Source organism: Prionailurus viverrinus, chromosome C1 (assembly GCF_022837055.1).
Source record: "Prionailurus viverrinus isolate Anna chromosome C1, UM_Priviv_1.0, whole genome shotgun sequence".
Classification (NCBI taxonomy): domain Eukaryota; kingdom Metazoa; phylum Chordata; class Mammalia; order Carnivora; family Felidae; genus Prionailurus; species Prionailurus viverrinus.
In genome coordinates this window covers 177,503,220-177,530,141 of record NC_062568.1, presented here as the reverse complement: position 1 = coordinate 177,530,141, position 26,922 = coordinate 177,503,220, and the positions used below count along the sequence as shown (strand labels likewise).

Sequence of the window (26,922 nt, the reverse complement as noted above, 5' to 3'; positions counted from 1 at the left end):
ATTCTCTCTCTCTCTTTCTCTCTCTCTCTGTCTCTCTGTTTATATGGCCACCATCCTGAAGCCCAGCTTTATCTGTTAGGTCATGTTTGCAGTCCTTGGGTTAACTAGAAATCACCTGAGGATTTATCCTAAGGTGCCCTCTGCCCCACACCCTTCCTCACTTCCTAAGGAAAAATGTGCACGCTACGTGGTGTCAGACTGCTGTGCACTTAGTAAAACAAGCAGGAAGCCTATGGAACTCTTGCCCACAAATGACAAATGACAAATGACAAATGATGGTATAGGTTGCAGAATCTGAGAAGTATGTATTCCTGAAAGACTCCTTGTGGCCTGTTCAGTGCAGGGCATGACCTCTGGTGTCTCAGGGTGACCAACTTGTTTTTGCTTGCTTGAGACTTTGTTGTTTGAGCACCGAAAGTTATGTATCCTGGGAAAGCCTACAGGCCCAAGCAGGCTGGGATGGCTGGTCACCCATACTGGATGTTGCCCCTGAAACCACAGACAGCATTAGTCATCTCTGGAGCCAACCGGGAGGGCACTTTGTGCGCAAGCAGGAGAGTGGCCTGCGTGGTGGAGGCAGCCCAGTGAGCCACTCCAAAATGCTGGTTTTGGGAGTCCCAGCTTTAGCCGTTTAACCTGCTAGGGAAGCCAGGACAGTCTCTCAACTTTTCTTCCTCCCTTCCTTTCTTTCCTTTCCCTTCCCTTCCTCCTTCTTCCCTTCTTCTCCTTCTTCTATTTTCTTTTCTTTTTCACTTAGCCTCTCTGTTTTTGTTGTGGTGGTGGTAAAATCTGTAGAACAGAAAATAACCCAGTGGCAAAAATTACATTCATACTGTTGTGCAACCATCACCAGTATCTGTTTCCAAAACTTTTCCATCATCCCAAACAGAAACCATTTGATAGTAATTCCCCATTCCCCCCTCTCCTTAGTAATGTCTAACCTACTTTCCGTCTGTATGAATTTGGCTATTTCAGATATTTCATGTAAGTAGAATCACACAGTATCTGTCTTTTTGCGTCTGGCTTATTTCACTTAGCATACTGTTTTCAACGTTCATCCATGATGTGGCATGGATCGGAACTTCATTCTGTTGTACGGCTGAACAACATACCATTGCATGGACAAGCCACGTTTTGTTTATCCATTTACCTGTTGTTGATGGACACTTGGGTTGTTTCCAGCTTTTGGCTATTGTGAATAACGCTCCAATGAACACTGATGTTCAAGTTCAAACCTCTGTTTTCAATTCTTTTGGGTATTATACCCAGGTGTGGAATTGCTGAGCGGTGTGGTAATTCTGTGTTTAGCTCTTTGAGGAACCGCCAGAATGCTTTCCATGGTAGCAGCACTGTTTTACACTCCTACCTATTTTTTTCCTTCTTTTTAAAATTCTAACCATCCTAGTAGCTGCAAAGTGGTATCTAATTGTGGTTTCAATTAGCATTTCCCTAATGACTAAGGATGTTGAGCATCTTTTCATATGTATAATGGCCATTTGTATACTTTTTTGGGGGAGAAATTTCTATTCAAGTCCTTTGCCCATTTTTAAACTTGGGCTGTATTTCTGATGTCGAGGTTTAGAAGTTCTTTATACATTTTGGATATTAAACTCTTATCAGATACATTATTTGCAAACATTCTCCCCCATTCTGTGGCTTATCATTTCATTTTCTTGATAATGTCTTTTGATGCTCAGGCATTCTTAGTTTTAGTTTTCAACCACAGAAAAGGGGCAACAATCCTGCACCATTAAGATCAAATGAAAGGATAAATGACATGAAAGCATATTGTAAATCAGAGGCAACAGAGTGGTTTAGAACGCCTGTGGAGTTCTGGGGTGAGACCACCTTAGTTTTAATCTATACTATTTATCAGCTGAGTATAAGTGCCAGGCACAATGTAAGTACTCAAGAAATGTTAGCTAGGGTTATTACTAATAATCATAATTATAATAGTGACAAATCATAAAGTCTTCTGCCAGAGCCACTGACGGGAAGTCACAAGATCTTATCTGAGCGTATTACTATCCCCACAAAAGAGCTGTAAGTAGCAGGCTGGCTCCCACGTTCACTCGAAGCCATTCCTGCTTGTGAGCTATCCCTTCAGTCAGACCAATATGTGTGTTCATATGTATACACTCTTATACGTACACAGAGCCATGAATGTGTGTCGACAGGGCCTCAGTCCCTCCAACAAACACAGAATTTGTCAAATTGATACATGCTTACAGAAGGGCAAACACTTCCATTTACTAGTAGGTTGAGGTAATGTTTAAATATGTGGCATCTGTTCAACACCAAATGTAAGTGTTTTCTTATTAATGGGCACCTCTGGAAACAAAAACGGAAACAGAAACCCTTCTTAAGAACTTGCTTCCTAATTATCACTTCAAGTGGTGGACACTAGCTGGTGTGTGTACTGCAAGACAAACATTTTTAGGCAGAGATTTGCTTCCCAGAAGATTGAGTTGTTGTTTATGACTCACATCAATTGCTCTAAAGACTGGACTAGAAAACATTCGTTCTATGCAGGTCCCATGTATTTTATAAACTCTCAGGCTTAAGCCAATCACACTATTGATAAAGAGCAAGGAAGAGACAGGGAGGAAGCCAACTGGGAAGGCAGAAACGCCACACAGTAGGCATAACATTCTCACAGGTTCATAACAATCAGCTCAGGTTGGTATCCAAGGCCGATGGTGCTGCTAACAACCCAAAGGAAAGTGGAAGTGGCTTCCCCACATCAGTATAAACTGTAATCTCCCAAGTCAGCCCTACGTACCTTTTCTGGAGACTCACACAATATATTTTCTGGCTTCAGATCGCGGTGAGCAATGCCTGAAATGACAAAGAGCAAACAAAGAAAGGGTTAACATACGCACATAATTATCAAACATTCCACACACAATTAATTTTTTCCAAATGCTGTTGTTCGCAGATTAATTCCCAATTATGGTACATTAAAAAATCAACGAGCTGCAGGAGGCAGGAGTAACCGGAGACGAACCAAAAAGCACAGTTGATTCTGCAAGCTCTTTCGAAGCCAAAGCTTTAGAAGTCTGGCAGGGATAAGTTGGGCCGAACGAGTCCCAGCCAGCCTACTCCTCAGCACCGCAGGGACGACCAAGAATAAGCAGCTAATATGAAGCAAAGAGCCCTGCAAATGGCCATGCTGGGACAGCAGTGCAGAAATAATTAGTGCCTTGTTTAAGAGCATCTGGGGAGACTGAGGCTGCTCTACCTCATTTCTTCTTGGGTGGCCAATGTGTATTAAAGATGATTCCCTAAGCAGGACTCCCTGAATGGTCAGAGCGCCAAGTGTTAGTTAACAAATCTTCCAAAGCTTGTCCAATCCCTTTCTCACCCGCGCTGCATGTCCAAAATAGTCATGCTAGAAGCACAACAAGGACTGCTTTGGCCGAGGGTGCTGTTCTTAAGAGACACCTGCCCTGCATTTTGACCAGACCTCCTGCAGATAGCAGCTTACTCCATGAGGCGCTCAAGGCTGCTGACCTGGCCAAGAGGGCACCTGGGGGAAAACCACCTTCTGACCAAAGACAGGGACAAAGAACCAACTCATAGGGCCATGGCGGACACAGAAACCTTGATCCCTCTCTCCTCCTGCAGAATGCACAGTTCAGAGACAGAAAGGCTGGAAGGTTGAGCGAGAGCCAAACAGCTAGTGCCCAGAAGTACTGGAAAGTAGCAGAGGATTCATGGAGTAAGATGGAAAAGCAGAATCTGCTTTCCTAAAACTCCCTCGATGACCAAATTCTTGGGCAGCCCTCCAATTCCCTGGTAGGAGGCAGAGGCCCAGCCCACCCAAGGCACTTCGTGAGGGAGGGAAAACCTGAGCTCCAGCAGGCTGAGTAACTTCATCAGTCACCTAATTGAATGAGAACCCAGAGCAGCTCTGTCCAGGCTGTACAAATTGAGTCGGGCTACAGCTTGCTGCACTAAAAGTGAAAGATATTTTCCATTACAGCAAGTGCTCCCACAGAAGGATCACGAGCCACACATGGAGTCCTGCTCTCCAAATAGGTGCCGATGGCCCAGTTGTCCCCCAGCCTGAGAACTGAGCGCCATGCCGTAATAATGGGCCTGCCTTTGTGAGCACACCAGCCATCGACCTGCTCTGGTTCATTTCCCAGAGGTTAAGCTGCAGTGTGTCCAGTATTTAAAAGTGTGGAACTTGTTTCAGGGCTGACCCATTCTTGCCCAATTCATCTTCCCAGCGTGAAGTTATTTAGAAAACAGCCAAGTTCAGCTGGAAATCGTTTTTCATCCCCTCCAACTTCAAGTCACATGGGCAGCTGGCCAGCTAGATGTTAACAAGCACTTCAGAACTCCTAAGACACACCAGCTCAGTTCCCTTTAGTGCATTCTTCTAAAAAAATTTAAAAATAAATAAATAAAAAATAAAACCGCCTTTACCCCCCTCTAAGGTATGGATCTTGCAAAAAGCGTGACCCAGTTTTGCAATCTACAGAGGCAGCTTGGGGAACAGTTGTAAATCTTTGTCAAGCAGGTGTTACCTACATGCATCCCAGCTTTCAGAAACAGAACTAGTGCTATTCATCATGCGGGGGAAAGTACAGATGCCCCTCCTAGGAACTTTCGTCCCACGTGCAAGTCAGGTGCCCAACACGGGCACTGTCGACACGGAGATCTCCCTTTAGCCATGGAGGGAAACAAGGCGGGACCAGTGAGGCTGAACTTCCTTGCACACATGCCACCCGGGTCTGTGCTGCTCTGTGCACCCAGCATGACTACAAGTGGTCTCTTGCAACCAGTGTGGCTGGCCCATACCCACAATAGCGGAAGGGAGCAGAGCTAAGTCCCAGATTATTCGTTCCACCCACATCCCCCACCAGACACAATGTTTTATTTTAAGGGAATTAATATTAGGAATAAAAATACTTCTGTCCGGCAGGGGTTAAGGGTGGAGGAGATAACATTACTGAGCTACTAAGTGCCGGGCACTTCGCTCCAACTGTGCTATACATACACAACACAGACACAGGCTGCATGCAATTCCGTAAGTGAGTTAGAAATAGTGCCTAACACTGACTATGTGAGTGTTAACTACTGTTGATGATGTAACTCTCTCTCTTCACACCATCACTCTGTGGGTTGGCATTATTACCGAGAGAGCACATAGTGGGTAAAAAGTGAAGCCAGAATTCATTTTTCCGTTGCACTGCTGTTAGGCAAATTAAAAAAATATAATAATCAAGGGTGCCTGGGTGGCTCAGTTGGTTAAGTGTCCAAAACTTGATTTCAGTTCAGGTCACGATCTCATGGTTCATGAGTTCGAGCCCTGCGCTGGGGTCTGCACTGACACAGCACAGCCTGCTTGGGATTCTCTCTCCCTTTCTCTCTGCCCCTCCTCTCCCTCTCTCTCTCAAAATAAGTAAATAAACATTTAAAAAAATGTAATAGTCAAACATATTTATGGAAATACAAAAACATTTAATTTGCAAAAAGATTTAATTCACTATAAAAGTTCTGAAATAATCAGTTTTAGATAAGGGACTGTTAACTGAAGTGTAATTTGGACAATAGCAACCCGTGATTTACCATCGCGATGTTCAACAGATACCTCAACCATGTTAGTAGAAAAACGCATTTTCCATTTATGACAAACAAGATACAAAACTAGATACATACTATCATGCTGATTCTGGAGAGATGCAGGTGATGTATGTTAAACACTAGAAAGAGTAACACCCACATATCTACACTGGAATAGTAGTGTTATGATGAGGCTTGCACTCTTCACTAGGACAGGAGAAGGAGATCATCCATACCCACACGCTCACACATCTTGTTCAACATGAAATTTACTTTTTCCTCCCTGCTCCTTCCCCTGTGCCCCTCCCCTTCTTAAAAGCGCCACATCTGCCCACCATCCACATCAGAAGCCTAGTGCCATCCTGGTTTGCTCCCTCACCCTCATGGGCGGGCCTGCCGGCTGTACCAGCTCCTGGCCCAGCTCCTCTCCCTCCGTCCTCAGAGGCTGGCTGGCCCAACCCAATCACTGAGGCGAAGGCTTGGTTCACCTTTGGTGTGCAGGAAGTCAAGGGCAGCGGCCACGTCCCGCACCACTCGGCTGGCTTCTCGCTCATTGAAGTGCTTCTGCTTCTGGATGTGGGCCAGGATGGAGCCTGGGGAACAGAGGAGACACACAGCTATGCCTTTTCGGGCCTTAGGAAGTATAAATTCTCAGAGGCCAGTTTTCACAAGTTTGGGGTGGGGACACAGGCTTATTCATCACTAAATGTCCAGCACCCATTTGGTACCTGGCACCAAGGAGACACGAGCACAGAACTGGATGGAACAGAACTGCACTGCTGTCTTCTGTACCTGCCCATGATGAGCACAGAAGGGACAGCAAACAACTATTTAAATGACCAAAAATACTAGCACCATCAGGGCAGGTCTGACTTATGAAATAAGAACTAAAAGTGAATCCACATAGGGTTGGGGGCCTCTCCACAGGAACTTTACCTCCTCTGCATTTGATCTCAGATCCAAACAAGAGCATGAGCCTTTAAACAGAAATTCCACACCCTCACCAGATATGTAAAGGTCTAGAAAAAGGGGGGAAAGTACTTTCCCTCTGAATTTTCCTATTTATTATTAATATCATTGTTACTACTTTGTTGGCAATGGCTAACATTTATTGAGTGGTTACTATGTGCCAGGCACTAAGTAATACTCTTGAACAGATTATCTTAGCCGCACCATAACTGTATGAAATGTACAAAATACAGCTATCCCCATTTTACAGGTGGGGAACCTGAAGCCAAGAATGGGTAAGCCACTTGCTAAGATGACACCCCACTAAGTGGAGGCATGAGGACGTAAGCCCACTAAGTCTGACCGGAGAACCTGTGCACATCCCTTGAACCAGATGTGTGGTCTGACTGCTGGGGGCATGGGCTGCCCTGAGCCAACCACAATCTCTTTTCCCACTGGGTCTAGCCTCAGTAGGGTTGCACTCTAAGCAATACGGTTATAGATGACCCCTAGCATTTCAAATGTAATGTCTCGGTGTTGTTGGGCAGGGCAGGAGCACATGGCCTGGCTCCATGTGGTCTATGCTCACTCCTGGAAGCTGGAGGTATCATCTCTGTATCTTAAAAATGGCACGTGTTTACTTATCGCTGGTTTTTGGCATGGGGAGGGGATGAAAGATCTCTCACTTGCCAGATTAAACAATGAAAGGATCCCAGCATGCTAAGGAACATTGCCAGAAAACTGGCTCCTGGCTAGGTCTCAGGCTTGCTCTACTCTAGTGAGTCTCTTGCTTCCAAATTTGTTAAAGCGGAAGATAGAGAGTGACATGCTACTTGCTTCTAAGATAGCCTCCAGTATACCCTATTATTTTCATAATATTAACAGCTGACATTTATTGACCCCTTAGTGCCTATGGGGCACTGTGCGAAGCATTTCACATGAATGATCTCATTTAATCTTCAGAGCTATCAGAGAGGGTAGGTACTGTCATTATCCCTATTTTACAGACGAGAACATTGTTTAGAAAGGTTTAGAAAGGTTATGTGACTTGCCCAAGGTCACACAGCTAGTAAGTGATGGAGCTATACTTAAACTCAGCTTTACTGGTTTCTAAAGCATGCTCCCTTAGCCACCAAACCCCTCCACATGGCCCTCCACTCAGCTCCAGATAGCCTCCCTAACCTGTACTCTGCAAATCTGTCCTCGGGCTGGATGAATGATGGTAAGGGCAAGGGCTCCTCTATCCCCTTCTCTATGTCAGGAAAGCAACTTCAACAGACATTCCAGTGACTATGTGCATGGGCGATGGCAGTAGTGGATCTTTCCATCTGAAGGATCCAGATTCTCAGGCCTCCTTTCTATCCTGGGTCTATGTCCTAAGCCATGGGACCCTCCGTTCCTCTGGCGAGCCTTTCTGGCCTTCACAATGTATGCAAGAGCTTCCACCCCACAATTAATTTAAATAGAGAACATGTCAAAACACTGGATTGATAAATTGATAAGTAAATGTATCTATATATGAGTCCTATTATAATGAGAAGGCATTTTTAGAATGCCCACACAGGTGACATTCTAGGCTCTGCAAAATGCTAATTATCATCCTTCCCTCCGGCCTCCCTTCTCCCAAATCAAGGGCAGTTTTAAGTCCTTCATCCTTTTTATTAGCTTGACTCATTTTAGAAGGAAGTCTCTGGGATTCGTGATGGATGATCACCGTTCTGGGTCTTAATCAGAAGTCCAAACACATACTCAACAGTAAGTACCTCCTTGCAATTTCTCAAAGACCAAGTAAAACCTTGTGTCATCTTCAAAGAACTCAATCAGCTCCAAAATGTTCCTTAAATAGGAAAACAAAAAAATAGGAGGAAAGGGGAAAAAAAGGAAAATGGTATCATATATTAAAGCCCGCTTACAAATATACAATGAAAAAAAATTCACAACGCCCTGTAGCAGGGCAGAAATCAGCTTCAAATCAGAATGCTTATTAAAGACCCATGTTTGAGAAGTAGCCAGTGGTGTTAGCAAGACTCAGGTCACCTTATCTTTCCATAATGTTCGGTCTCTGGTGTTTTCACCAAGCCTGTGCTGTCAAACCCCAACCCTAAAACCCACTAGGTAGAGTTATAAAAAAGTCCTGGTCACATTAAACTGAATAAAATCTGCAGCCGACTGGAAGCAATTGCGGCTAATAACACTGAATAGTAGGTGTGTGTCCTGGAGGCAGGCAGCAAATAATTACTTGCCCTCCCTCTTGCCCATAAATCACGGGGCAGTATTTACATTGCCTGGAGAAAATGGAAACATCTGTCAAATAGACTTGGGGCCTAACGTGGGCACCGCTAGACCCTAACTGCTAAGCGCTGCTTAATGAAACGGCCGCGTTCCCGCCACCGCAGCACTTGTGGCCTTCCCCGGTGAGCACTCTCTGTCTGCCTGCGCATTACCGGGCTCTGCCAACAAGGTCGTCTTGTAACTCAGGAGGGAAGCCACCAGCCTGGATATCGGAGGTGTTGGGGGCTTTTTTTCTTTTAAAGAACGAAATAAACCAAGTAGAGTCTCTAATGCTGAACTCAGAAGCTGCAGGGCTGAAAATAAAAATCTGTCCCTCATAAAAAAATGCTGACCACTTTGGGAGACACCAGGCTTTTACTGGTGTGAAGGCATCCAAATAAGATGACTGAAATGGCCTGATTTGAAAGAAGATTGTGGAGGTAGCGCCTGGAGTTAAATCAACAGCAGCCCCCGCCCTCCAAGCTTAATGACAAAGCCATCAATACCTGGCCGCTGGCTCCCCGCTGACCCTGCTGTGCAGGGAGAGAGAGTGGGAAGCAGAGTCTTAGAGGTGACCCTGATTTAAAGCCACCGTGGGACAGCCACTCATTTGGAGCTGGTGGTGAGCAGGCTGAGGCGGGGCTGGAGACCACCTTGGCCCAGCTGTCCAGCACAGTGCCCGGCAGCTTCTTCCGCCTGAGCAGTGGCCACACAGACACAGGTATGCTAGGAACGGAACACATCCTCACCTAGTCATTACAGCTGGACCCTAAAGTTGCGTGTCGGGGGACAGACACTGCGTCGGCCTGGTTCCCACAGGCACTTGAAAGAAACAGAATCCCAATTTTCTCCCAGCCCCTCACTCAGATTGCTCACTCTTCCAACTTGTCTGTATCGTTATTTATAGTATTGCAGCCTGAACAGAAGCAAAGGCCACCCTGCTTCTGTCCCCACTCTCTCTTTTTAAACACGGAAGGAATCCTGTGCAGTTGTAGCCAAGGAGTGAGAGCTAAATGCTGGGGTTGGGAGGTGGTGAGAAAGAACTTTTTCTGCGGCTAAGTATCCCCCCAAGAGAAGTAGCAAGTAACCCAAGACTGTACTCACTTGTTTCCTTGACACTGATAGAGCGTCTCCACCTCTCGGAATACCCTACTCCGACTGTGCCCTGCTTGTTTTTCGATGATCTGTGGGAAGAATAAAATCTGTCATACCCACCTGACCTCGAAACACGTCTCAGCAGGATCCCTCTGGGAGACTGCAAGGCCCAATTCAGCCCACAGCCGGTTTCAAGCACAAGCCTGGAGTAGACCCTGGCACTGTGACTCTGCCGGCAACACGACAGACTGGCCTGCCTGAGGGATTTCCAGCCTGGCTGGGCCTGTTTGACTCTGGCCAGGCAAACACGATGGAAGTCATGGGGTGGTTGCCCCCAGCTGCCCAGGGGAGACTGAAGCTGCCGGCAAGAAGATAAAGAGCTACCTCTACCCAGCTCCTACCCCAAGGGCATCTCTTCCTGCCTTAAGGGTAAGATTTACAACCTCCACTGAAGGACCTCCCAGGGTTGAAGGTACAGCAAGGGGGATGGAGGACACAGTGGAGAGGGACTAAAGCTCCAAGGCCCAGCTCAGACCCCACCTCTGCAGTTCTGCAGAGAACCTGCCCTTCGGCAGGCGCTGCATTAAGTAATTCAGGTCCGTGGTCTCAGTTAACTCTTACAACACAATCCAAAAGACAGGAAGAGGTCAAACATTCTGCCCACAGCTCTGGTAAGTGGTGAAAGGGTTGCCATTCCAGTCCAGAGCTGCCTCCAAAGCCCTTGCTATCCTATCCCTGTCTGTACCCTGTCCAGCTTCTCTCAGGGAGCTGAGGGGCGTTGTCTCTCCCTCCCATACCTGGGGGTGCCTGGCAAGTACAAACTGAAGGGGTGAGCCAACAGGTGAGCAGGTGGTTTAAATAGGGAGGGACTGGTTAGCTCCAAACACCTCCATGGACCCCTCCCGAGCCCCAGACCACCGCAAGTCGCACATGGGGGCAAGTCCTCTGCAGAGACGGCTCTGCTTTACAGTCCCACGTGCGGAGTGGGCACAGCACAGACGACGACATCCTGCTCCTTCATTCCTTCAAAGTGGCAGAAGTAGTACATCTCTAGGGAGCCTCCAAAGGACAGGAGAGATGTGGGCCAAACTGCTCAATTCAAAGAATTACCAAGCTAGGGTCCTTCCTGTGTTTGCACCAAAGATGCTGGGGGACGCATGGAGGGCCAGGTTTTCCTCTTACGATCCAACCCCGAAGAAATAGGTCTGGATGGATGCATTTGAAAATCAATTTGTATTTGTGATTTATTGCCACACTTAAGCATATTTTTAAAAAATTACCTGTAATTTATACTGATGTTTCCAAAAAGGAATTGAGGTAATACTTTCGTTACCATATGAAGCAACACTCCAGCAACAAGGACTATGGCTTAGCAGAAGTTTTGCCTTCATTAATCCACAGCTGGGACTATGGACAATTGGTTAAAAGAAGAAACACTTCTTTCAGAAGCCACTTTGGCTGGGTTTGCCTGTATGAGGCAGCGCTTTGACCTGGGCGTTCAGGTGGATGATGGGAAATACACCTGAATTACCCCCTTGGATTTAATGTGACCTTGTTTCCAGATCAGTGGTTCCCAAACTTTGGTGGGAGTAAGAATCACATGGGGAACTTGGTAAAACAACAACAACAACAACAACAAACAAACAAACAAACAAAAACCCCAAAGACCTAGACCCTATCCTTTATCAAGAAACTGGGTCTCTGTGCTGTTAGCTCTCTAGATGATTCTGATCCACACTAAATGGAAAATGGCCCTAAATAAGGGCTTCCCCAACATCAGCAAGTGTCAGAACCACTTGGAGAGCTGGCTACAATCAAACTGCTGGGTCCACCCCTAGTTTCTGACTTGGTAGGTCTGGGATGGAGCCAGATAATCTATAATTTCTGACAAGTTCCCAGGCAATGCTGACACTATTGGTGCAGGAACCACACTTTGAGATCCATCCCTTCTTCCACGTGGAGCTGGCAAATGGAGGCACAGAGGGGTAGAGTGAGCCACCCCAAGGTCATGCAGCAAGGAGCCACCTCTCCTGCCCCAAAGCTGAGTGCTCAGTCCTCATTATTATACTATACATCACTTTACAGCATTTTATAATTTGTAGGGTCTCTAAAACTACCAGTTCATTTTTATTTTCATCTTCATAACCACTCCATGAGATAGGAAGGGCAGGTATTATTGTGTTCATTTTAGAGATGTGGGGACTGAGGCTTAAGTAGGTTCAGTGACTTGCCCAAAGTCAAGTAGTAGTTTGTTAAAACAGAGATTCATGGGGTGCCTGGGTGGCTCAGTCGGTTGAGCGTCTGACTTCAGCTCAGGTCATGATCTCTCGGTCTGTGGGTTCGAGCTCTGCGTCGGGCTCTGTAATGACAGCTCAGAGCCTGGAGCCTGCTTTGGATTCTGTGTCTCCCTCTCTCTATGCCCCTCCCCCACTCATGCTCTGTCTCTCTCTCTGTCAAAAATAAATCAACATTAAAAAAAAAATTAAAACAGAGATTCAGGTAGGCCTTCTAATTCCAAATCTGGTTGTCTACTCCCTGAAGCTTACTTTATTTTTCAGAATAATCAAAAGCAGCTTACTACTGGCCAGGCATTGTTCTAAGCACTTTACACATATTTATTCAATCCCTACATCAATACTGTATAGTTTCTATTATTATACCCATTTTACAGATAAGGCAAGTATGTTAAGTAACTTGCCCAATGTTACCCAGCAAGTAAGTTGAAAAATCAAGAGCTGAATCCAGTGAATACAACTTTGGAGCCCCCATTTTTATTGAGTTGCCATATGGCAGAATATAAAATTTACTTGGCTTAGGACAAGCGACACCTATTTGCAAAGTAAAGCCTGTGAGATGAGACACTCACTTTGACAGCATACTCTTTGCCATTCTGCAGGCTCACGGCACCTTGGACTTTGGCATAGGCTCCCTCTCCAAGCAATTCAGAGGTCAGCTTGTACATATCTAGAAGTGAAATGGGTGAAAGGAATTACGAGGTGAGTCACGCCTTTTCAAGCCAACACGGAAAGAGGAGCTTCTGCCACTGCCCGTCCCTGTGTGACAGCCTAGGCACACACAATGGCTCCGCAGCACTCAGTGATGAGGAAGATCATTAACTGTCCCAGCCATCTTAGGACTCAGTTTCTCAACAGCCACACCACATCGAAGGCATCCTGTTCCTCATTTTAGAGATGAGGTCAGTGAAAGAGTTTCAATTCAGCCCACACCTCCTGAGCATCCACTATGTGCCGGACAACATATTAAACTCATAATAGCGACAGAGTGAGGAATAAAGTATAGTCCTTGCCCTTTGAGGGTCACAGTCCAGTGGGAAAGACAGTCATATCAACAAATGACTCCAGAATAAACCAGGCAGTGGTAAGTACTATTATAAAGGGACAAGACACAGCGAAAAAGAACAAGGGGAGGGAAAGGTTAAATCTGTTTAGGGAAGCTGGGGGATCCTCATAGAAGGAGTGTGATTCAAATGGATATCATTCATTCATTTACTCATTTACTCATTTTTTGAGCACCTGCTCTGTGCCTACGTCTGTGCTAGGCACTGGTGATAAAAGGGAAATAAAGCAGTTTTATTTTACACCACACACAGAAGTCACTGGAGGTTTCGAGAAGTTTCCAGAAGTCACCCACAGGAAACAGGAGACAGAAGTAGGATGCAAACGGATGCCTTGAGGTTTTTAGGGTGCTGAGTCAGGGCAGTTCTAACAGAGGAATAGGCCTGGGTTGAAAGAACATACAGGTAACCTGCCTAAGCTCACAAATAGCACAAATTTTTGAGCCCCTTCCTAAGAAAGCCACAGCTCCATCGTGGCCTTTGCCGAGCTGACCTCCTCCTCCCTTGACCTCCATTCTTCAGTTTGTTTCCTCTCAAGGCAGCCTAGCATTTAAACCCACAGAGTGAGCAGAACACTTGCAAACCATGAAATTAGATTTTATCACTTTTAGCATGAGAAGCCTATAATTGCACAAGCCATCCTTGAATAACAGGAAACACTTCATGTTCACTGAAAGGGCAAGACCTGTTGATTTGGAAACTATTCTAAAAACCTTGAGGCTTTTATCAATCCCCACGACCCTCCTATACACATATGTCTACCGTTTAAGTTAAAGACAAACCCTACACTAAGTACCTTCCTGGGTCCATCACAGTTTGGTCTTGTGACTGTTTATAAGCATGTACACTGTTGTTTGTAAGTATTTTAAGTGACATGTTTCTCTCACAATGGACACTTTGGCATTAGCCTTTCATGCATGTCAGGATAGGCTGGTGGTTGGAAGCCCAAATATTCCTGATTCATAAAAGGGCTCGTTATTAGAATCACTGTACAAAACAATCAATTCACTAGTGTATCTGCAACATTGGAAAGAAGGCCCATGAGGGGAAGCTGTTTCAGTTCTCATGATGAAAGAAACACAATAAATGAAGGGGGGAGGTGTCACTCCTGGAGTAGCTACTGATCCATTTGCAAAAGTGTTCAGTGATTCACTTCATTTCATCACATGTCCAGCGATAACAGGACCAACACTGAATCTGTGCCTCACAACCTGAACACGGCATGAACTCTTAAAATGGAGTCAAACTCATACAGCACAAGTAGCTGCAATCTCTAGGAGTCAAATCCTCTGCTTATAGAAGATTTAACTTTCATCTGGAGCTGTGGCCCTAGGTGTTCTCTCTTACCTGGTTGTTCTACATCTCAGCAGCCCCTGCAGGAACAAGCTGGGGTCAAAGATCACATCAGAAAAGGGCTGAAACACACCAAGTGATCTCACTCCATATACAAGTCTGACAAGCTGGTCTTCCTGTTCCCCTGATGAAGTGCTGAAAGCATTCAGAGCACACCATCCGGGAGCTTTGCCATCCCATCTTTCATCCCTATCACACAGATAAGCACGAGGTGGCTCTCAGATGATGCATGCTCTAACCTAGATCCATGGGCTACCAGAATGCCATATGGTAGAGCCGTAGGCCCAGATCTGAGAAGTCGTGTGACCAACCTTCAAACTTTCCTGGTAAGGAGTCAGTGGCCCGGGCTTTCCGCTTCTTCTTTTTCCTCTTGTCACCTTCTGCAATAGGAAGGGGCTCACTGCTGCCCATCTCTGGGAGAAAAGAGATGTAAGGGAAACATCACTATACTGATCAAGCCATAAGTTCACCCAGAAGGGAAAAAAAAAGTGTGTGTGGGGGGGACCCAGGAGCTTTATACTGATGGTTTTTAAATATCTGTGAGGACTATCGATTTGTTTGACCCAGGAGGCAAAACTAAAGGCAAAGCCATTATAAGAGATCATTAACTGTGGAAAGGAACTCAGACAGACAGGCTAGATTAAAAGAGGATAGCAGAGCTTGCTTTATCCAGGCTCATTAGCACATGGATCTAGATCGCCACCAGTCAAACTATAGTTCCCAACAAAAACAATGAATCCATAAGCAGAGTTCCACCTGTGACGTCCTCCTGCCTCAGCACCAGAAAGGCAGGACCCAGGGAGCTAAGCAAGGGCGTGGGCTTGGGAGGGGTCCATGCAAATGAAATCATATATGCAGTAACATATGAATGGATGTGCACATAGATTCACAGGCCTTTGGTGGAGCAGCCTCTCGAGGTACAACGGGGCAGGGGACGGGGTTGAGGATGGCCCTAAATTACTTCATGTATAACAGCAAAGACCTGAGTACCTGTGGAGCCCCGAGCACACTCTCCCCTTCCCCTCAGCTCCTTATTTGAGAGGATACATTTAGGGTCCATTCAGAAGTCTGCAGTTGACAGGTCTACATCAGGCTGCTGGATGAGGTCATTCATTGCAAAAACATTATTATCTCTCATTGACCAGCAGGTTAAAGGGAGGCTCCCCATGTTCAAGGGAGGATTTGTGAGGCAAGAATTTCAACACTGGATACACTGGGCAGGAAAGGGTAGGGACAGAAAGAATAAGCAGGAGGCACGAGGGGAAAGAGAAAGGGGGCACGGGGAACCAGGGCCCAATCACAGCACTGTTTCTAAGACACTCTAGTAAGGGCCTTCCCCTATTAAAGATAAATTACTTATAGAACATGTCATGCCCCTGATGCAGAGTGAAGCCTTAATACTCTTTGCCTGCAGTTAGAAATAATAAGATTTCTCTGAAGTCTCTGGGTCTAAATCCCCACCAGGGTGATTAAACCTTTACATCCTTCTAAAATAGAGGCACTCGGGTACTGGTGGGGCATTCAGTATGACAGACTTTTAGACCAACCTTCAATAAACACAGGCTCTGGCTTGTTGGATTTTTTTTTTTTCCTAAGAGGTTTTGAAATGGAAGCTGGCTCTTTGCCCATTGAGGGGAAGGGCCCACTTTCTTCTTGGAGGACTCCGGCTGAACACGGTCGGAGAAATGGCAACTCGGCTCAGGAAGATTGATTAGAGCCAATGTACATCTATACATTGTTCTCAGAAGCAAGTACACAACAGCCATTAAGAGAAAGCAGAGCGATGGCACTTGTCGACACCACAGCCTGGAAAGCACGGTTAGACAGCTGAGCGTCTGACAGCCCGGTTTGGGCGATTCCTCCTCCATTCTTGGATCTGATGACAGCAGATCTTCAATTATACTTCATTTTTTGAAATATTTTTTAAAGTTTATTTATTTTTGAGAGATAGAGAGAGAGCACAAGCAGGGTGGGGCTGAGAGAGGGGGACAGAGGATCCAAAGCAAGCTCCGTGCTGACAACAGAAAGCCTAATATGGGGCTCGAACTCAAGAAATGTGAGATCATGACCTGAGCTGAAGTCAGACGCTCAAACGACTTAGCCACCAGGTGCCCCCAATGATATTTTAGGGAACAGATAAACACATGGATAAAAGGAGTCCACAGGGGATCTCAAAATAGTACTCTGGCTAACAGCTTCAAGCACAAGATAAATCTGGGGACTGTAGCTAGTTATGAATTCAAAGAATCCAACTTGAATCAGCATCCAATATCCACCCTCCCCCCAAGGTAAATGAAAGGGAAAAAGCTGCCCAACGCAGTGAGAAATTCTACAGAAATGAAACACAGGGGGCTCTTCAGGAGCCCAGGGAGGGGCACTGGCCATGGGGACAGCAGACAGAGGAGGAGGGACCACTGTCCCTCTCACCCTGCCCTTGTGTGCAGTGCTGTGTCAGTCTTTGTCCCCATCTATGTTCTCATCGGTGCTGCGAGGCAAACGCAGAGCGGACTGACTTTGGATTCACTTCTTTCTCCTTCCCCTGCCTGCACTCTGATGGAGGGCCTGAGGACAAGCAAAACAGCCAAAAGGCAGGCAATGCAGAGGAGCAGCAAGAGAGCTGGCAGCATTATAATTCACAGGGGATGCTCAGACATACTTACGACTCTAGCTAGAAAACCCTGTTAGCGGCAATTTATACTTGGTTTTTACCACAGCAGGGCTGAGGGAGCCTCTTGTGGAAGAATCATACCTCTGAGCACCGCCACATACTCAATATTAGATTTTATGGCTTCACACACAAAAAGATAGAGTACCTGGACTATTCTGCATGGATTTCAATGGAAGAGGGTACGCCAGAAGGGACAAATGGTTAACACTTTCCTTGGAAACAGAACTTGTTGAAGGAGAGTTGTTTTTGAAACTAGGAAGAAAAAAAAATGTAGGAAGACAGTGAAGTAAAAAAACAAAACACAACAAAACAAAACATGCTTAACTTCCCTGTTTACACAGGGAGGGGGGAGGTGTCCTAATCTTACCAAGGGGTTGATAGGTCCCCATCTGGAGCCTGTCCATAAACTCTGTTTTATCACGGTCCACTAGCGGGGGCTGTGGGTCCTTAATTTATTAATTGCACAATCATTTGATGAAAGCTTCCTCAAGGTGTAAGGCTCCACAATCACACTGGTCCCTGGCTCACCTCCTTCCCTTGGCCCACGACGTCCTCTCAGCCACCAAAACCCAGCTCAGAAGGCTGTGCCCCTTTGAATGAGTTCAGTTTGTACAAACACTTTGGAAATCAGTTAGGCACCAGGCAAACAGATGGTATTATCGCATAGAACTAATAGTGCTCCTCCTCTGCTCCCAAACACCCTGCTAGAAGTTCTAGAGTGCTGACAGAATTTGGTGTTGAGCACTGACAGCCTTGAGCTCTCCCTAGTGTTCCTACAGGCCAGGACTGTTGCCTGTTCATCTCTGCATCTCCTATAAGCTGCGGCACAGCGTCAGATACCCATGAGGTATCAGAAAATGTGCTCTGAAGTGAAATGATATGAAACAATGCACGCTCTTAATGTCAGGTGCATGCGTGTCACCTGTAACAAGGTACAAGTAACAAGGACACACGCTGAAAGAAATGTGAGTACACCTCTCCCTACAGACAATGCAGTGTAAGGCTATTCAGTTCTATGAGTTCTCCGACAAACTCCTTCTAAGAAAAAGCCCCATGACCCAGGGGATCCTAGCCAGAAGTCTAGTGCCTGCTATAGGATTGGGCAATGTGTTATTTTAGAGGAGAAAGTGAGTACTTCCTTTAAGTTTTCAGACAGGCCCCAGCTGGTGTGTAGGTTCCCAGTACTTCCACTGCCTCCAGCCCTTACCTTCCTCTTGGTCAGAGCTCGGTGGTCTACCATTTGTGTACTGGTGGAGCTGGAGCTGGAGGGGAAGCACACTGTTGACAGGGAAGGACATGAGCTTGGTATCAGGAGACCAAGGTGAGAGCCCTGACTCAGAGATTACCAGACACACCACCAAGGTTATGCCAAGCTACTCTGCCTCTTAGAGCCCCCGTTTCCTCATCAATGGTTTAAAACACAGGTTTTAAAATAACACCTGCCCTTTCCAGCAACCCTGTGATGACCCAATGACACACTTGGTAAATCTGTGTGTGCACACGTGTATGGAAATACCAGACAGAAATACATAAAAATGTTAACACTACTAAAATTTGAAAAGGTGCTTAGTATGTGCCAGGCACCATGCTAGGTATTTTACATACATTACAATAATTCTAATTCTTACAATAATCCCACGAGGTAAATATTTTGCCATATTTTAGGTGAGGAAAGCTGAGGCTCAGAGGTTAAACAATCTACCAAACATCAAACATCTAGTTAGCGGTTTAGCGGGTTCAAACTCAGTGCTACCTTTCGAGTCCAGGATGTTTCTAATCTATATAGTAGTTTTCTCTGTGTGATAGGGTGATTTTTATTTTCTGCTTTATATTTTTCAGCATTCTCCAAATTGTATATAATGAAACGTGTTACTTTTTAATGCTCTTATTGTTTTAGCCAAGTTTTATTTTCAATAAAATACACAATAAATTTTCTCCCACACAAATTGCAATTTAGAATCTGATCATACAATATTTAAAACTGTATGTAGATTTCTCTGTATTGAAATTCAACATTCAGTGAGGAAAAAACATTTCAGGAATATCGGTGCCCTGAAGATATTATTTTTGTAATACTGGAAAACAACATAGAATACTATTTTAATTTTTATCTTTTTTAAATGCTAATTTTTTTAAAAGGAAAAATTCTGTAAAAACCAATATGACAATATGATGCAATGAGCATTTGAGCCTGAGAGATACCAGTCTCAATCCTGGCTCTCCAGCACTGTGTGCACTCTGGTAGCTTGCTTGGCTTCCCTAAGTATCGGTTTCTTCATGTAACAAAAAAGGTCAGAGTAAGGCCCAGACTGCCTGCACCACCAGGCTGTGTGAGGGTCAAAGAAGACACAACATAAGAGCACTGCTGACTTACTCATTCGGCAACTACCATATTTACTGGGTACCTACAGATTGTCTAGTGCTAGGCAGTGAGAATACAAGAGAAGACACGGTCTCTGCCCTTAGGAATTTAAATCCACTGGTGTATAAAACAATTTCAATAGAGTGGGACAGGTGCTGTGTGACAGCAAGTAGCAGGTGCTGTGGAGCAGAAGACAGTCATCAAACTCAGCTTGGTAACTAGAGGAAGGAACAGCTAAGCTGACATCTGGGGGATAAATGGGAACTGGCCAGGGTGGGCTTGGGGAGAGAGACAGACAAAGAACATGTGCTAAGCCTGAAGAGAAGCATTATGGCTGGTCAGCGCGAATCAGAACTCCCGGAGCAGCTGAGGAGGCACTGAGGAGATTCACCTGGGTGGGACTGCAACAGCAACAGATGTTCCTGACAGGCAAGTACCCATCATCCACAGTTCTCCCCACAGGTGACCCCAAGGCCTGCCTCTGAAAGAACTGTCATTTCTCCAAACTGTCCCCCAAATCACCATATCTGTTCTCCATGTTTTGACAGAAACTTCAGAGAACCGACCAGCTCCTGCATCTGCTATGTGATACCAAAGGAGATCATTTCCCCGCTAAGAACACGACTTTGCTGGCTAACTCAGCTCGGCAAATTTAGCTCACACTCCTCTCCCAAGTACTTGAGAGTTCTCTTCAAAGACTGGTTCACTCCTCTTCCCACCCTGTAAGAGTTATTTGCCTCAGTCACAAGGGCTTTCCAGAGAAGGAACAGTGGTGAGAACAAGGTGATGTGTACAATTATTTGCAGTGATGCCTTCTCAGTCACCAGCTGGTGGAGGTCCCCAAACAATGGAGACCGGAGGAGATGAAAGAAAGGGGGTGGGCACTCTGAAGGAAGAGCTAAGACTGACACATGTGTGGCCGAGGGGCAGGCACTGAGGATGGGTCTGGGGAGCTGGAGCCCAGGACGCTGACGTCCCTGAAGGAGTAGTACTCGCAGCCATAGTGCACACAATGACTAGTGACAGCAGGCACACTTACGTGGTGCTCTTCATATGCCAGGCAACGTCCCAAGTATTTTACAAACACCACATTTTACATATCCTACCTTATTTCATCTTCACAACTGGAGGAGATAAGTATAATTATTATCTACATTTTACAGATGAAGAAATTGAGCTACAAAGAGATTAAGTAATTAATTTGCCCATCGTCACGTAGCTAAGTAAGTGGCAGAGCTAGGATTTAAATCTAGATAGACTGGCTTAAAAGTCAAGCTTTTAACTATTACATTATTATAAGCATATTTAATATTACTTCATATATTAAATATTATTAATATTATATTTAAACATTAATGCTGAAAGGCAGGAGGGTAAAGTTAGCCAGGCATCAATAAGAATGCTTTTATTTAGAAACCTTAAAAAAAAAAAAAAAAAAGAAACCTTAGCACAGAGCTTCCCTACTGATGTGCTGTGAATGAGGTATTGATCCCCTCACCGGGCTGAACAATATCATTTTCTGTGTGTGCTATGATGTCAAAAAGGCTGGGCAGCCCTGCACTAGCTTACATAAATACAAAAGCATTGCTGTCACATTATTATATTAATCAGAAATCTGATTAATCATAAGTTTCTCTGTCTTACTTGGAGATAACTTTGCATTTTATGCTTCGGCATATTATGGAGGATGAGCTACAAACCAGTCCAACCACGTTATTTCATGGCAGTTCGGGTATCAGGTACACAGCTACGTTCTTCTTCCACCTGACCTATTAGTTGGTTGATTTTGTTTCTGATGGATCATTACTGTGTAGGGGACAAGGTCAAGGAAAAGTACACTCCAACAGAAGCTAGTCAAATTTAACGCATGACAGATGAAAGGAGCCACCTGTGAAATCATCTCACTCAGATGACAGTCTGGGAGTGTGATTCCAAGGGGCTAGGGTAGTTCATAGGTTTTTCCCAAGAGTGCTGTGTGCTGCAAGGCTGGCCAGCATTAGGCAGACTGCAGATTCTCATTCAACTGCTATGGAAGTGGGCAGTGTGAGCACCCCCCCCCACCCCCCCCCCCACCCCCCCCCGCCCAGGGTGCCAGCAGGGTGGTCATTCACAACAGGCCCCCAACAGGGCTGTGACAGCAAGATTCCCAGAGGCAAAGGGTCTGGAGTCAGGCCCATCTTCTTCCTCTGTTCTGACTCTGGGATCACAAGCACTCTTCAGAGCTGTCACTGCATCTCCTGGTGGAAGGAATGATCAGAGGAAGGGTAGAGCGGGTAAAGGGAGTGTGTGCTTTAGAAAGAGCAAGCAGGAGTGAAGGACTGGATTTGGGTGAGCAGGGTAGTATAAAAAGCTGAAAAAGGCAGGCTGAAGTCAGATCACGAGGGCTTATTAGCGTGGCCAGCGAGGCCCTCCAAGGTCCCTATCTACTTTGCAGCCTCCTCAAGCCTCAGTCCTTCTTTCAAGTAAAAATGAAGAGTTCAGCTTGTAATGCAAACAATCCCACAGGCGCTTTGCCTTGAGACAACCCGGGTACGTCAGCATGTACAGAAGTGCTTTGTGAGCGTTTCCATTCTGTCACCCAGAATAAAAAAAGATGTGTACTCCAGGGCTGAGATTCACTAAAATTAATACTTTTTATTGCTTCATCAGGACATTCTTAAGTGAAAATGGCATTTTGTAAGAAGCTGGGAGTGTAGCAGTGAGGAATACAGAGGCTGCTAGCACATCTTTGTGCTGCTGCCTGGACTCATGCTCACGCACTAGCAGTTCTACACACTGTTGCTTTGCAACAACAAATAACATCTTAGTGCTATTCTGAAAACAGTTTTGACCTTGTAGATACCCTGAAAAGGTTTCAAAGACCCCAAGGTCAGCAGAGCACACTTGTGAACCACCATTCTAGGCAGTGGGGAGGGACTGGACTATGAAACTGGCTGTGATATGCAGAACAGACTGGAGGCTAGACTGAGTCTGGGAGAGTAGAAAGAGGCCGCCGCAATAGGCAGGAGGGCAAGGAAAGCCTGTGACCGAGGCAGGGACAGAATGGGAGAAAGAGGCGAGGGGATGAAGCCGCACAGGCAGAACTGGTCCTAGTCCTGCCAAGCGACTGGAGATGGTGGAGGAGTCCAAGATGACTACCCTTTGAAGGATGGGATGGGGCTTATTTTCTCTCTGTCCCCACTGCCCAGCAGGGATCCAGCACAGAGGAGGACCTCAGTATATGTTTATGAAGCTATGTTTATTAACTAAAGTCAGGTAACCCTAAGATCAGTGGTACCACCAAAGAAGGGGAGAATTCAGGAAGGGGAGCTGGTTGGGAATGGGGGAAGGCCACTGGGAAGCTTCAGATAAAGAAGGGTGACACATAGCAGCAAAGGAGTAAAAAGCTCACAGATCAGACTAAAATTATTCTCAGCCAACCCTCATCGGACCCAATCTACAACACAGGCATTATTTATAATCTGCCAGGCATGATGAAGCCGCAGGTATTCAAGAACACTTCAGGGGCACGTGGGTGGCTCAGGTGGTTGAGCGTCTGATTTTGGCTCAGGTCATGATCTCACAGTTTGTGAGTTCGAGCCCCGCATCAGGCTCACTGCTCTCAGTGCAGAGCCTGCTTTGGATCCTCTGTCTCCCTCTCTCTCTGCTCCTCCCCTGCTCGAGCTCTTGCTCTCAAAAATAAATAAAACATTAAAAAAAAAAAAAAAGAACACTTCAGAGTAGCATCATGTGTCACAAATATTATGCAGTAAAAAAATAAAAATAAAAATAAATAACCCCAAAAGATACATCTCAAGCCATTATTAACAATGGTTACTTTAAGAGAATGAAATTGGGTGGGTACAGAACTTTACTTTTCATACCTCTGTTTTACTGAATTTTGTTATTTATGGTACAGTTGTTTTACTTTTATAAGTAAATAAATATGTTTTACTTACTGTGTGGTTTTCCTTGTGACCTTCTCGGCCATTGTATTCTGGTAGAAATGTGCTCGTCCCTACTAAGTAACTGTTTTAGGCATGCCAGGCAACCCAGTTAATCCTCGCTGCCCCCTGAATACTGAAATCTCTGACCCACCCTTCCCTCTGGAAGTATCAGGTAATTTCCGCCCGAAGCAATCTAAAAGGTTAAGTGAAATGTGCATCCGTCTTACCTTGCCCAACTTCTGAGAAGTAAATCCTCTGTAAACTGAGATGAAATAATGAAATAATGCTCCTGACAGAGGGCCGCTGTCTACCAGCTACTGCAGCATTTCAATGGCCTCTGGAGGGTAGCATTCTTCAGTTCTACACTGGCTTTTGCTTCACCTGGCATGAAAATCTTTAAAAAAGCAGAAATAGAAAAGATATAAAAGTCTGACTTCTTTAAAACGACTAAAGAAGATAAAGCTCACTCTACATGTTCCCCCAAACCTATGTGTCATACTAGTAAGTAGATATACACAAGGACATCACAGATTTCCCATCTGTGGGAAAATTAGACATTTGAGTGTTTGAAAATGTTGACACCAAGCATTTGGAGATTTAACAAGGGCCTGGATGACGGTTCTGGACAGCTCTGGTCACCGAAGAGCATCTCGCAGAAGGTAAAAGCTGACACTTCTCTGTCGTCCATGTTTTTAGGGATGAATGAGTTCTGGCTCTATCTCTTAGTGGCCAGGTCGAGGTCTCACAGGCAGCAGGCAGTGGAGCCAGAAAAGGTAAGAGTAGATGCCGAGAGCAGCAGGTGGTATAAACACGAGCAAGGTTTTATGCCCAATGCATAATTATTGCTAGTTTTCCATCTGATGTCATTTTCTACATGTCCACTGCTATTTTCAAACTCGCGGCTCTAGTTATCCTGTATCAAAGCTGATTTGTCAATTTCTCTACAAAATGAGTCTCTACTTCCCTTTTTTCCCAGTGGAAAAGCTCTGACCATGCAGTTTAAATCTGAATTCTGGGCCTCTGTGCTAACATTTCTAAAATGATTTTTAAACTGGAAGCCGGATATGTTTCACCATTACCTCAAATCACGTGTCCCGAACTGGACTTGTCCCAACCCCTATCCTTCCTCCTTTCCCTTCTTCTCTATCAGATTATCTCACCCTGCCAGCTGCCCACCCACAGAATGTTTCTAAATCATTTCTTTTTTTTTTTAACGTTTATTTATTTTTGAGACAGAGAGAGACAGAGCATGAATGGGGGAGGATCAGAGAGAGAGGGAGACACAGAATCCGAAGCAGGCTCCAGGCTCTGAGCCATCAGCCCAGAGCCCGACGCGGGGCTCGAAATCACAGACTGCGAGATCGTGACCTGAGATGAAGTCGGACGCTTAACCGACTGAGCCACCCAGGCGCCCCTAAATCATCTCTAATGTCTCTTTCTCCTCTAACCTCCTTGCTCCAAATACTCACATGGTCAGGCTTTCTCTCAGCCTGGTACGTTGCTTCTTGAAAAGAACATCTATTCATCCTTCAGGACCTCTCATGAATTACTGAAAGTGGTTCCACAAAGTACAGCAGTCCCTGGCTCTTTTTTACTTCATCCAGCATTTCATCAAATCCATGGCATGCTATGATAATACACAGAGCTGCTATTCACATGCATGTGTGGCTTGCCCACTAGGCCATAAGCTCCTCAAAGGCAGTGACACCCCTTTTTCATCTTTGTATTTCTAGTATCTAACAGAGTATCTGGCACAAAAAAGGGCTCTAGTAAATACCCAAGTTACTTCATCCATAAAATATTTCTTTATTGTCCAATAGAGAATGTTGGCACATACAATTATCCTTCCTACCGTACTTTTTATTCCCCAACAAATCTCTTTGGCCCAATAAAACTATTTCCAGGGCCCAAAGAAGCTCAGGTTACACTCCCTCTCCTTACAGCCACACCTCCAGGGACAACCTTGACCATCTTTGAACTTCAACTCTTTGTCTTTAGTCTTGACATTGGTTGCTTCTTGCTGCCTATAGGACTTGGCCAATTTTTAAAAAATGTTTATTTTTTATTTTTGAGAGAGAGAGAGAGAGAGAGAGAGAGAGAGAGAGCATGCACAGGTGGAGGAGGGGCAGAGAGACAGAGATGGAGACACAGAATCTGAAGCAGACTCCAAGCCCTGAGCTGTCAGCATAGAGCCCGATGCAGGGCTTGAACTCATGAACTGTGAGATCATGACCTGAGCCTAAATCGGATGGTTAACTGACTGACCCATCCAAGAGCCCCACCATTTTTTTTCCACAAAGAACCAGATAGTAAATATTTTAGGCTTTCTGTGTTACATGGTCTTTGTTGTGACTACTTTATTTTGCCTTTGTAGAGTGAAAGCAGCCATAGACAATATGTAAATAAACAACTGTGGCTCTACTTTTGCGAAGCCTTACTTACGGATGCTGAAATTTGGATTTTATATAATTTTCCCATCACAAATATTAATCTTCTCTTGAATTTTTTTCCCCAACCATTTAAAAATGTAAGAAGTATTCTTTAGTCCACACAAAAGAGGTGGTGAGCCAGATATGACCTGCAGGCCAGAGTTTGCCAACCCAGTTTACTTTCCCCTCCCCTCAATACACACACACACACACACACACACATACACACACCTCTGTTCATTTCTACCTCTAGTAGGTTTATAGTAAAAACAATCTTCAGAATTCCTTTATGGATTTTGTGTTATTCTGCTGTCTGGAACTACTCAAGGGCTGGGGAGGTAGGAAGTACATGGGCTTTCGAGCCATTAGGGCCTAGATTGAGATTCTGGCTTTCACATTGACTAATGAGGTTGTCTTGGAAATAATACTTAACCGTTCTGCTTCACTGTCATCATCTATAAAGTGGGGGCAAGAATACTTACGCCGCAGGCTTGTTGTGAGAATTCAATGAGTTAATGTATTTCAAGTTCATGGCACAATGGCTGGCACAAAGTAGGCACTCCATAAATAGCAGATATGACTCTAGCTTGAGATAAGGCTTCCCCAGATTAGCTGTGGCCCTGGACAGCACTCTGTAAACCACAACTGGGCAGCCAGAAGGAATAAACTGATAGCAAAGTACAAAGGCAGAGAGATAGAATTTGGAGGTTTTCAGATTCATGACCCAGGATTCTAAGTGCCTGGTTGGCCCTGATTCCTTCTGGCACCATTTCAAATTCCTCTGGGCCTCTTTTCCTCCTCAGAAAGAACTTCTGTCTCTCACACTGCCTGACTCTTCTCAGCATGGCTTACCAAATACCCTGATGAGCTCTGGAGCCCTCTCCTCCTTCCTGGACCTCTGCCTGGGATAGGGCTGGGAAAGGGTGAATGTGGTCAGACCA

At 45.3% G+C, this 26,922-nt stretch overlaps 1 protein-coding gene across 2 annotated transcripts in view; it reads right to left on the bottom strand.

Moving 5' to 3' along the window:
- MKNK1 (MAPK interacting serine/threonine kinase 1) overlaps nucleotides 1–25,166 on the bottom strand; it is a 32,106-nt gene extending 6,940 nt beyond the window's left edge. Inside the window, exons 1-10 of one of the 2 annotated variants that reach the window (XM_047870140.1) lie at nucleotides 25,022–25,166; nucleotides 23,780–23,946; nucleotides 18,472–18,542; nucleotides 17,410–17,516; nucleotides 14,908–15,009; nucleotides 12,755–12,852; nucleotides 9,898–9,977; nucleotides 8,286–8,359; nucleotides 6,063–6,167; nucleotides 2,783–2,838 (exon numbers count right to left, since the gene is read on the bottom strand). In XM_047870140.1, coding sequence (XP_047726096.1) covers nucleotides 2,783–2,838; nucleotides 6,063–6,167; nucleotides 8,286–8,359; nucleotides 9,898–9,977; nucleotides 12,755–12,852; nucleotides 14,908–15,009; nucleotides 17,410–17,425 — 531 coding nt within the window. In that variant the 5' untranslated portion in view covers nucleotides 17,426–17,516; nucleotides 18,472–18,542; nucleotides 23,780–23,946; nucleotides 25,022–25,166. The remainder of the gene's footprint in view (nucleotides 1–2,782; nucleotides 2,839–6,062; nucleotides 6,168–8,285; nucleotides 8,360–9,897; nucleotides 9,978–12,754; nucleotides 12,853–14,907; nucleotides 15,010–17,409; nucleotides 17,517–18,471; nucleotides 18,543–23,779; nucleotides 23,947–25,021) is intronic. The other variant, XM_047870139.1, reaches the window with a different exon arrangement.
- Nucleotides 25,167–26,922: the final 1,756 nt, after the last annotated feature.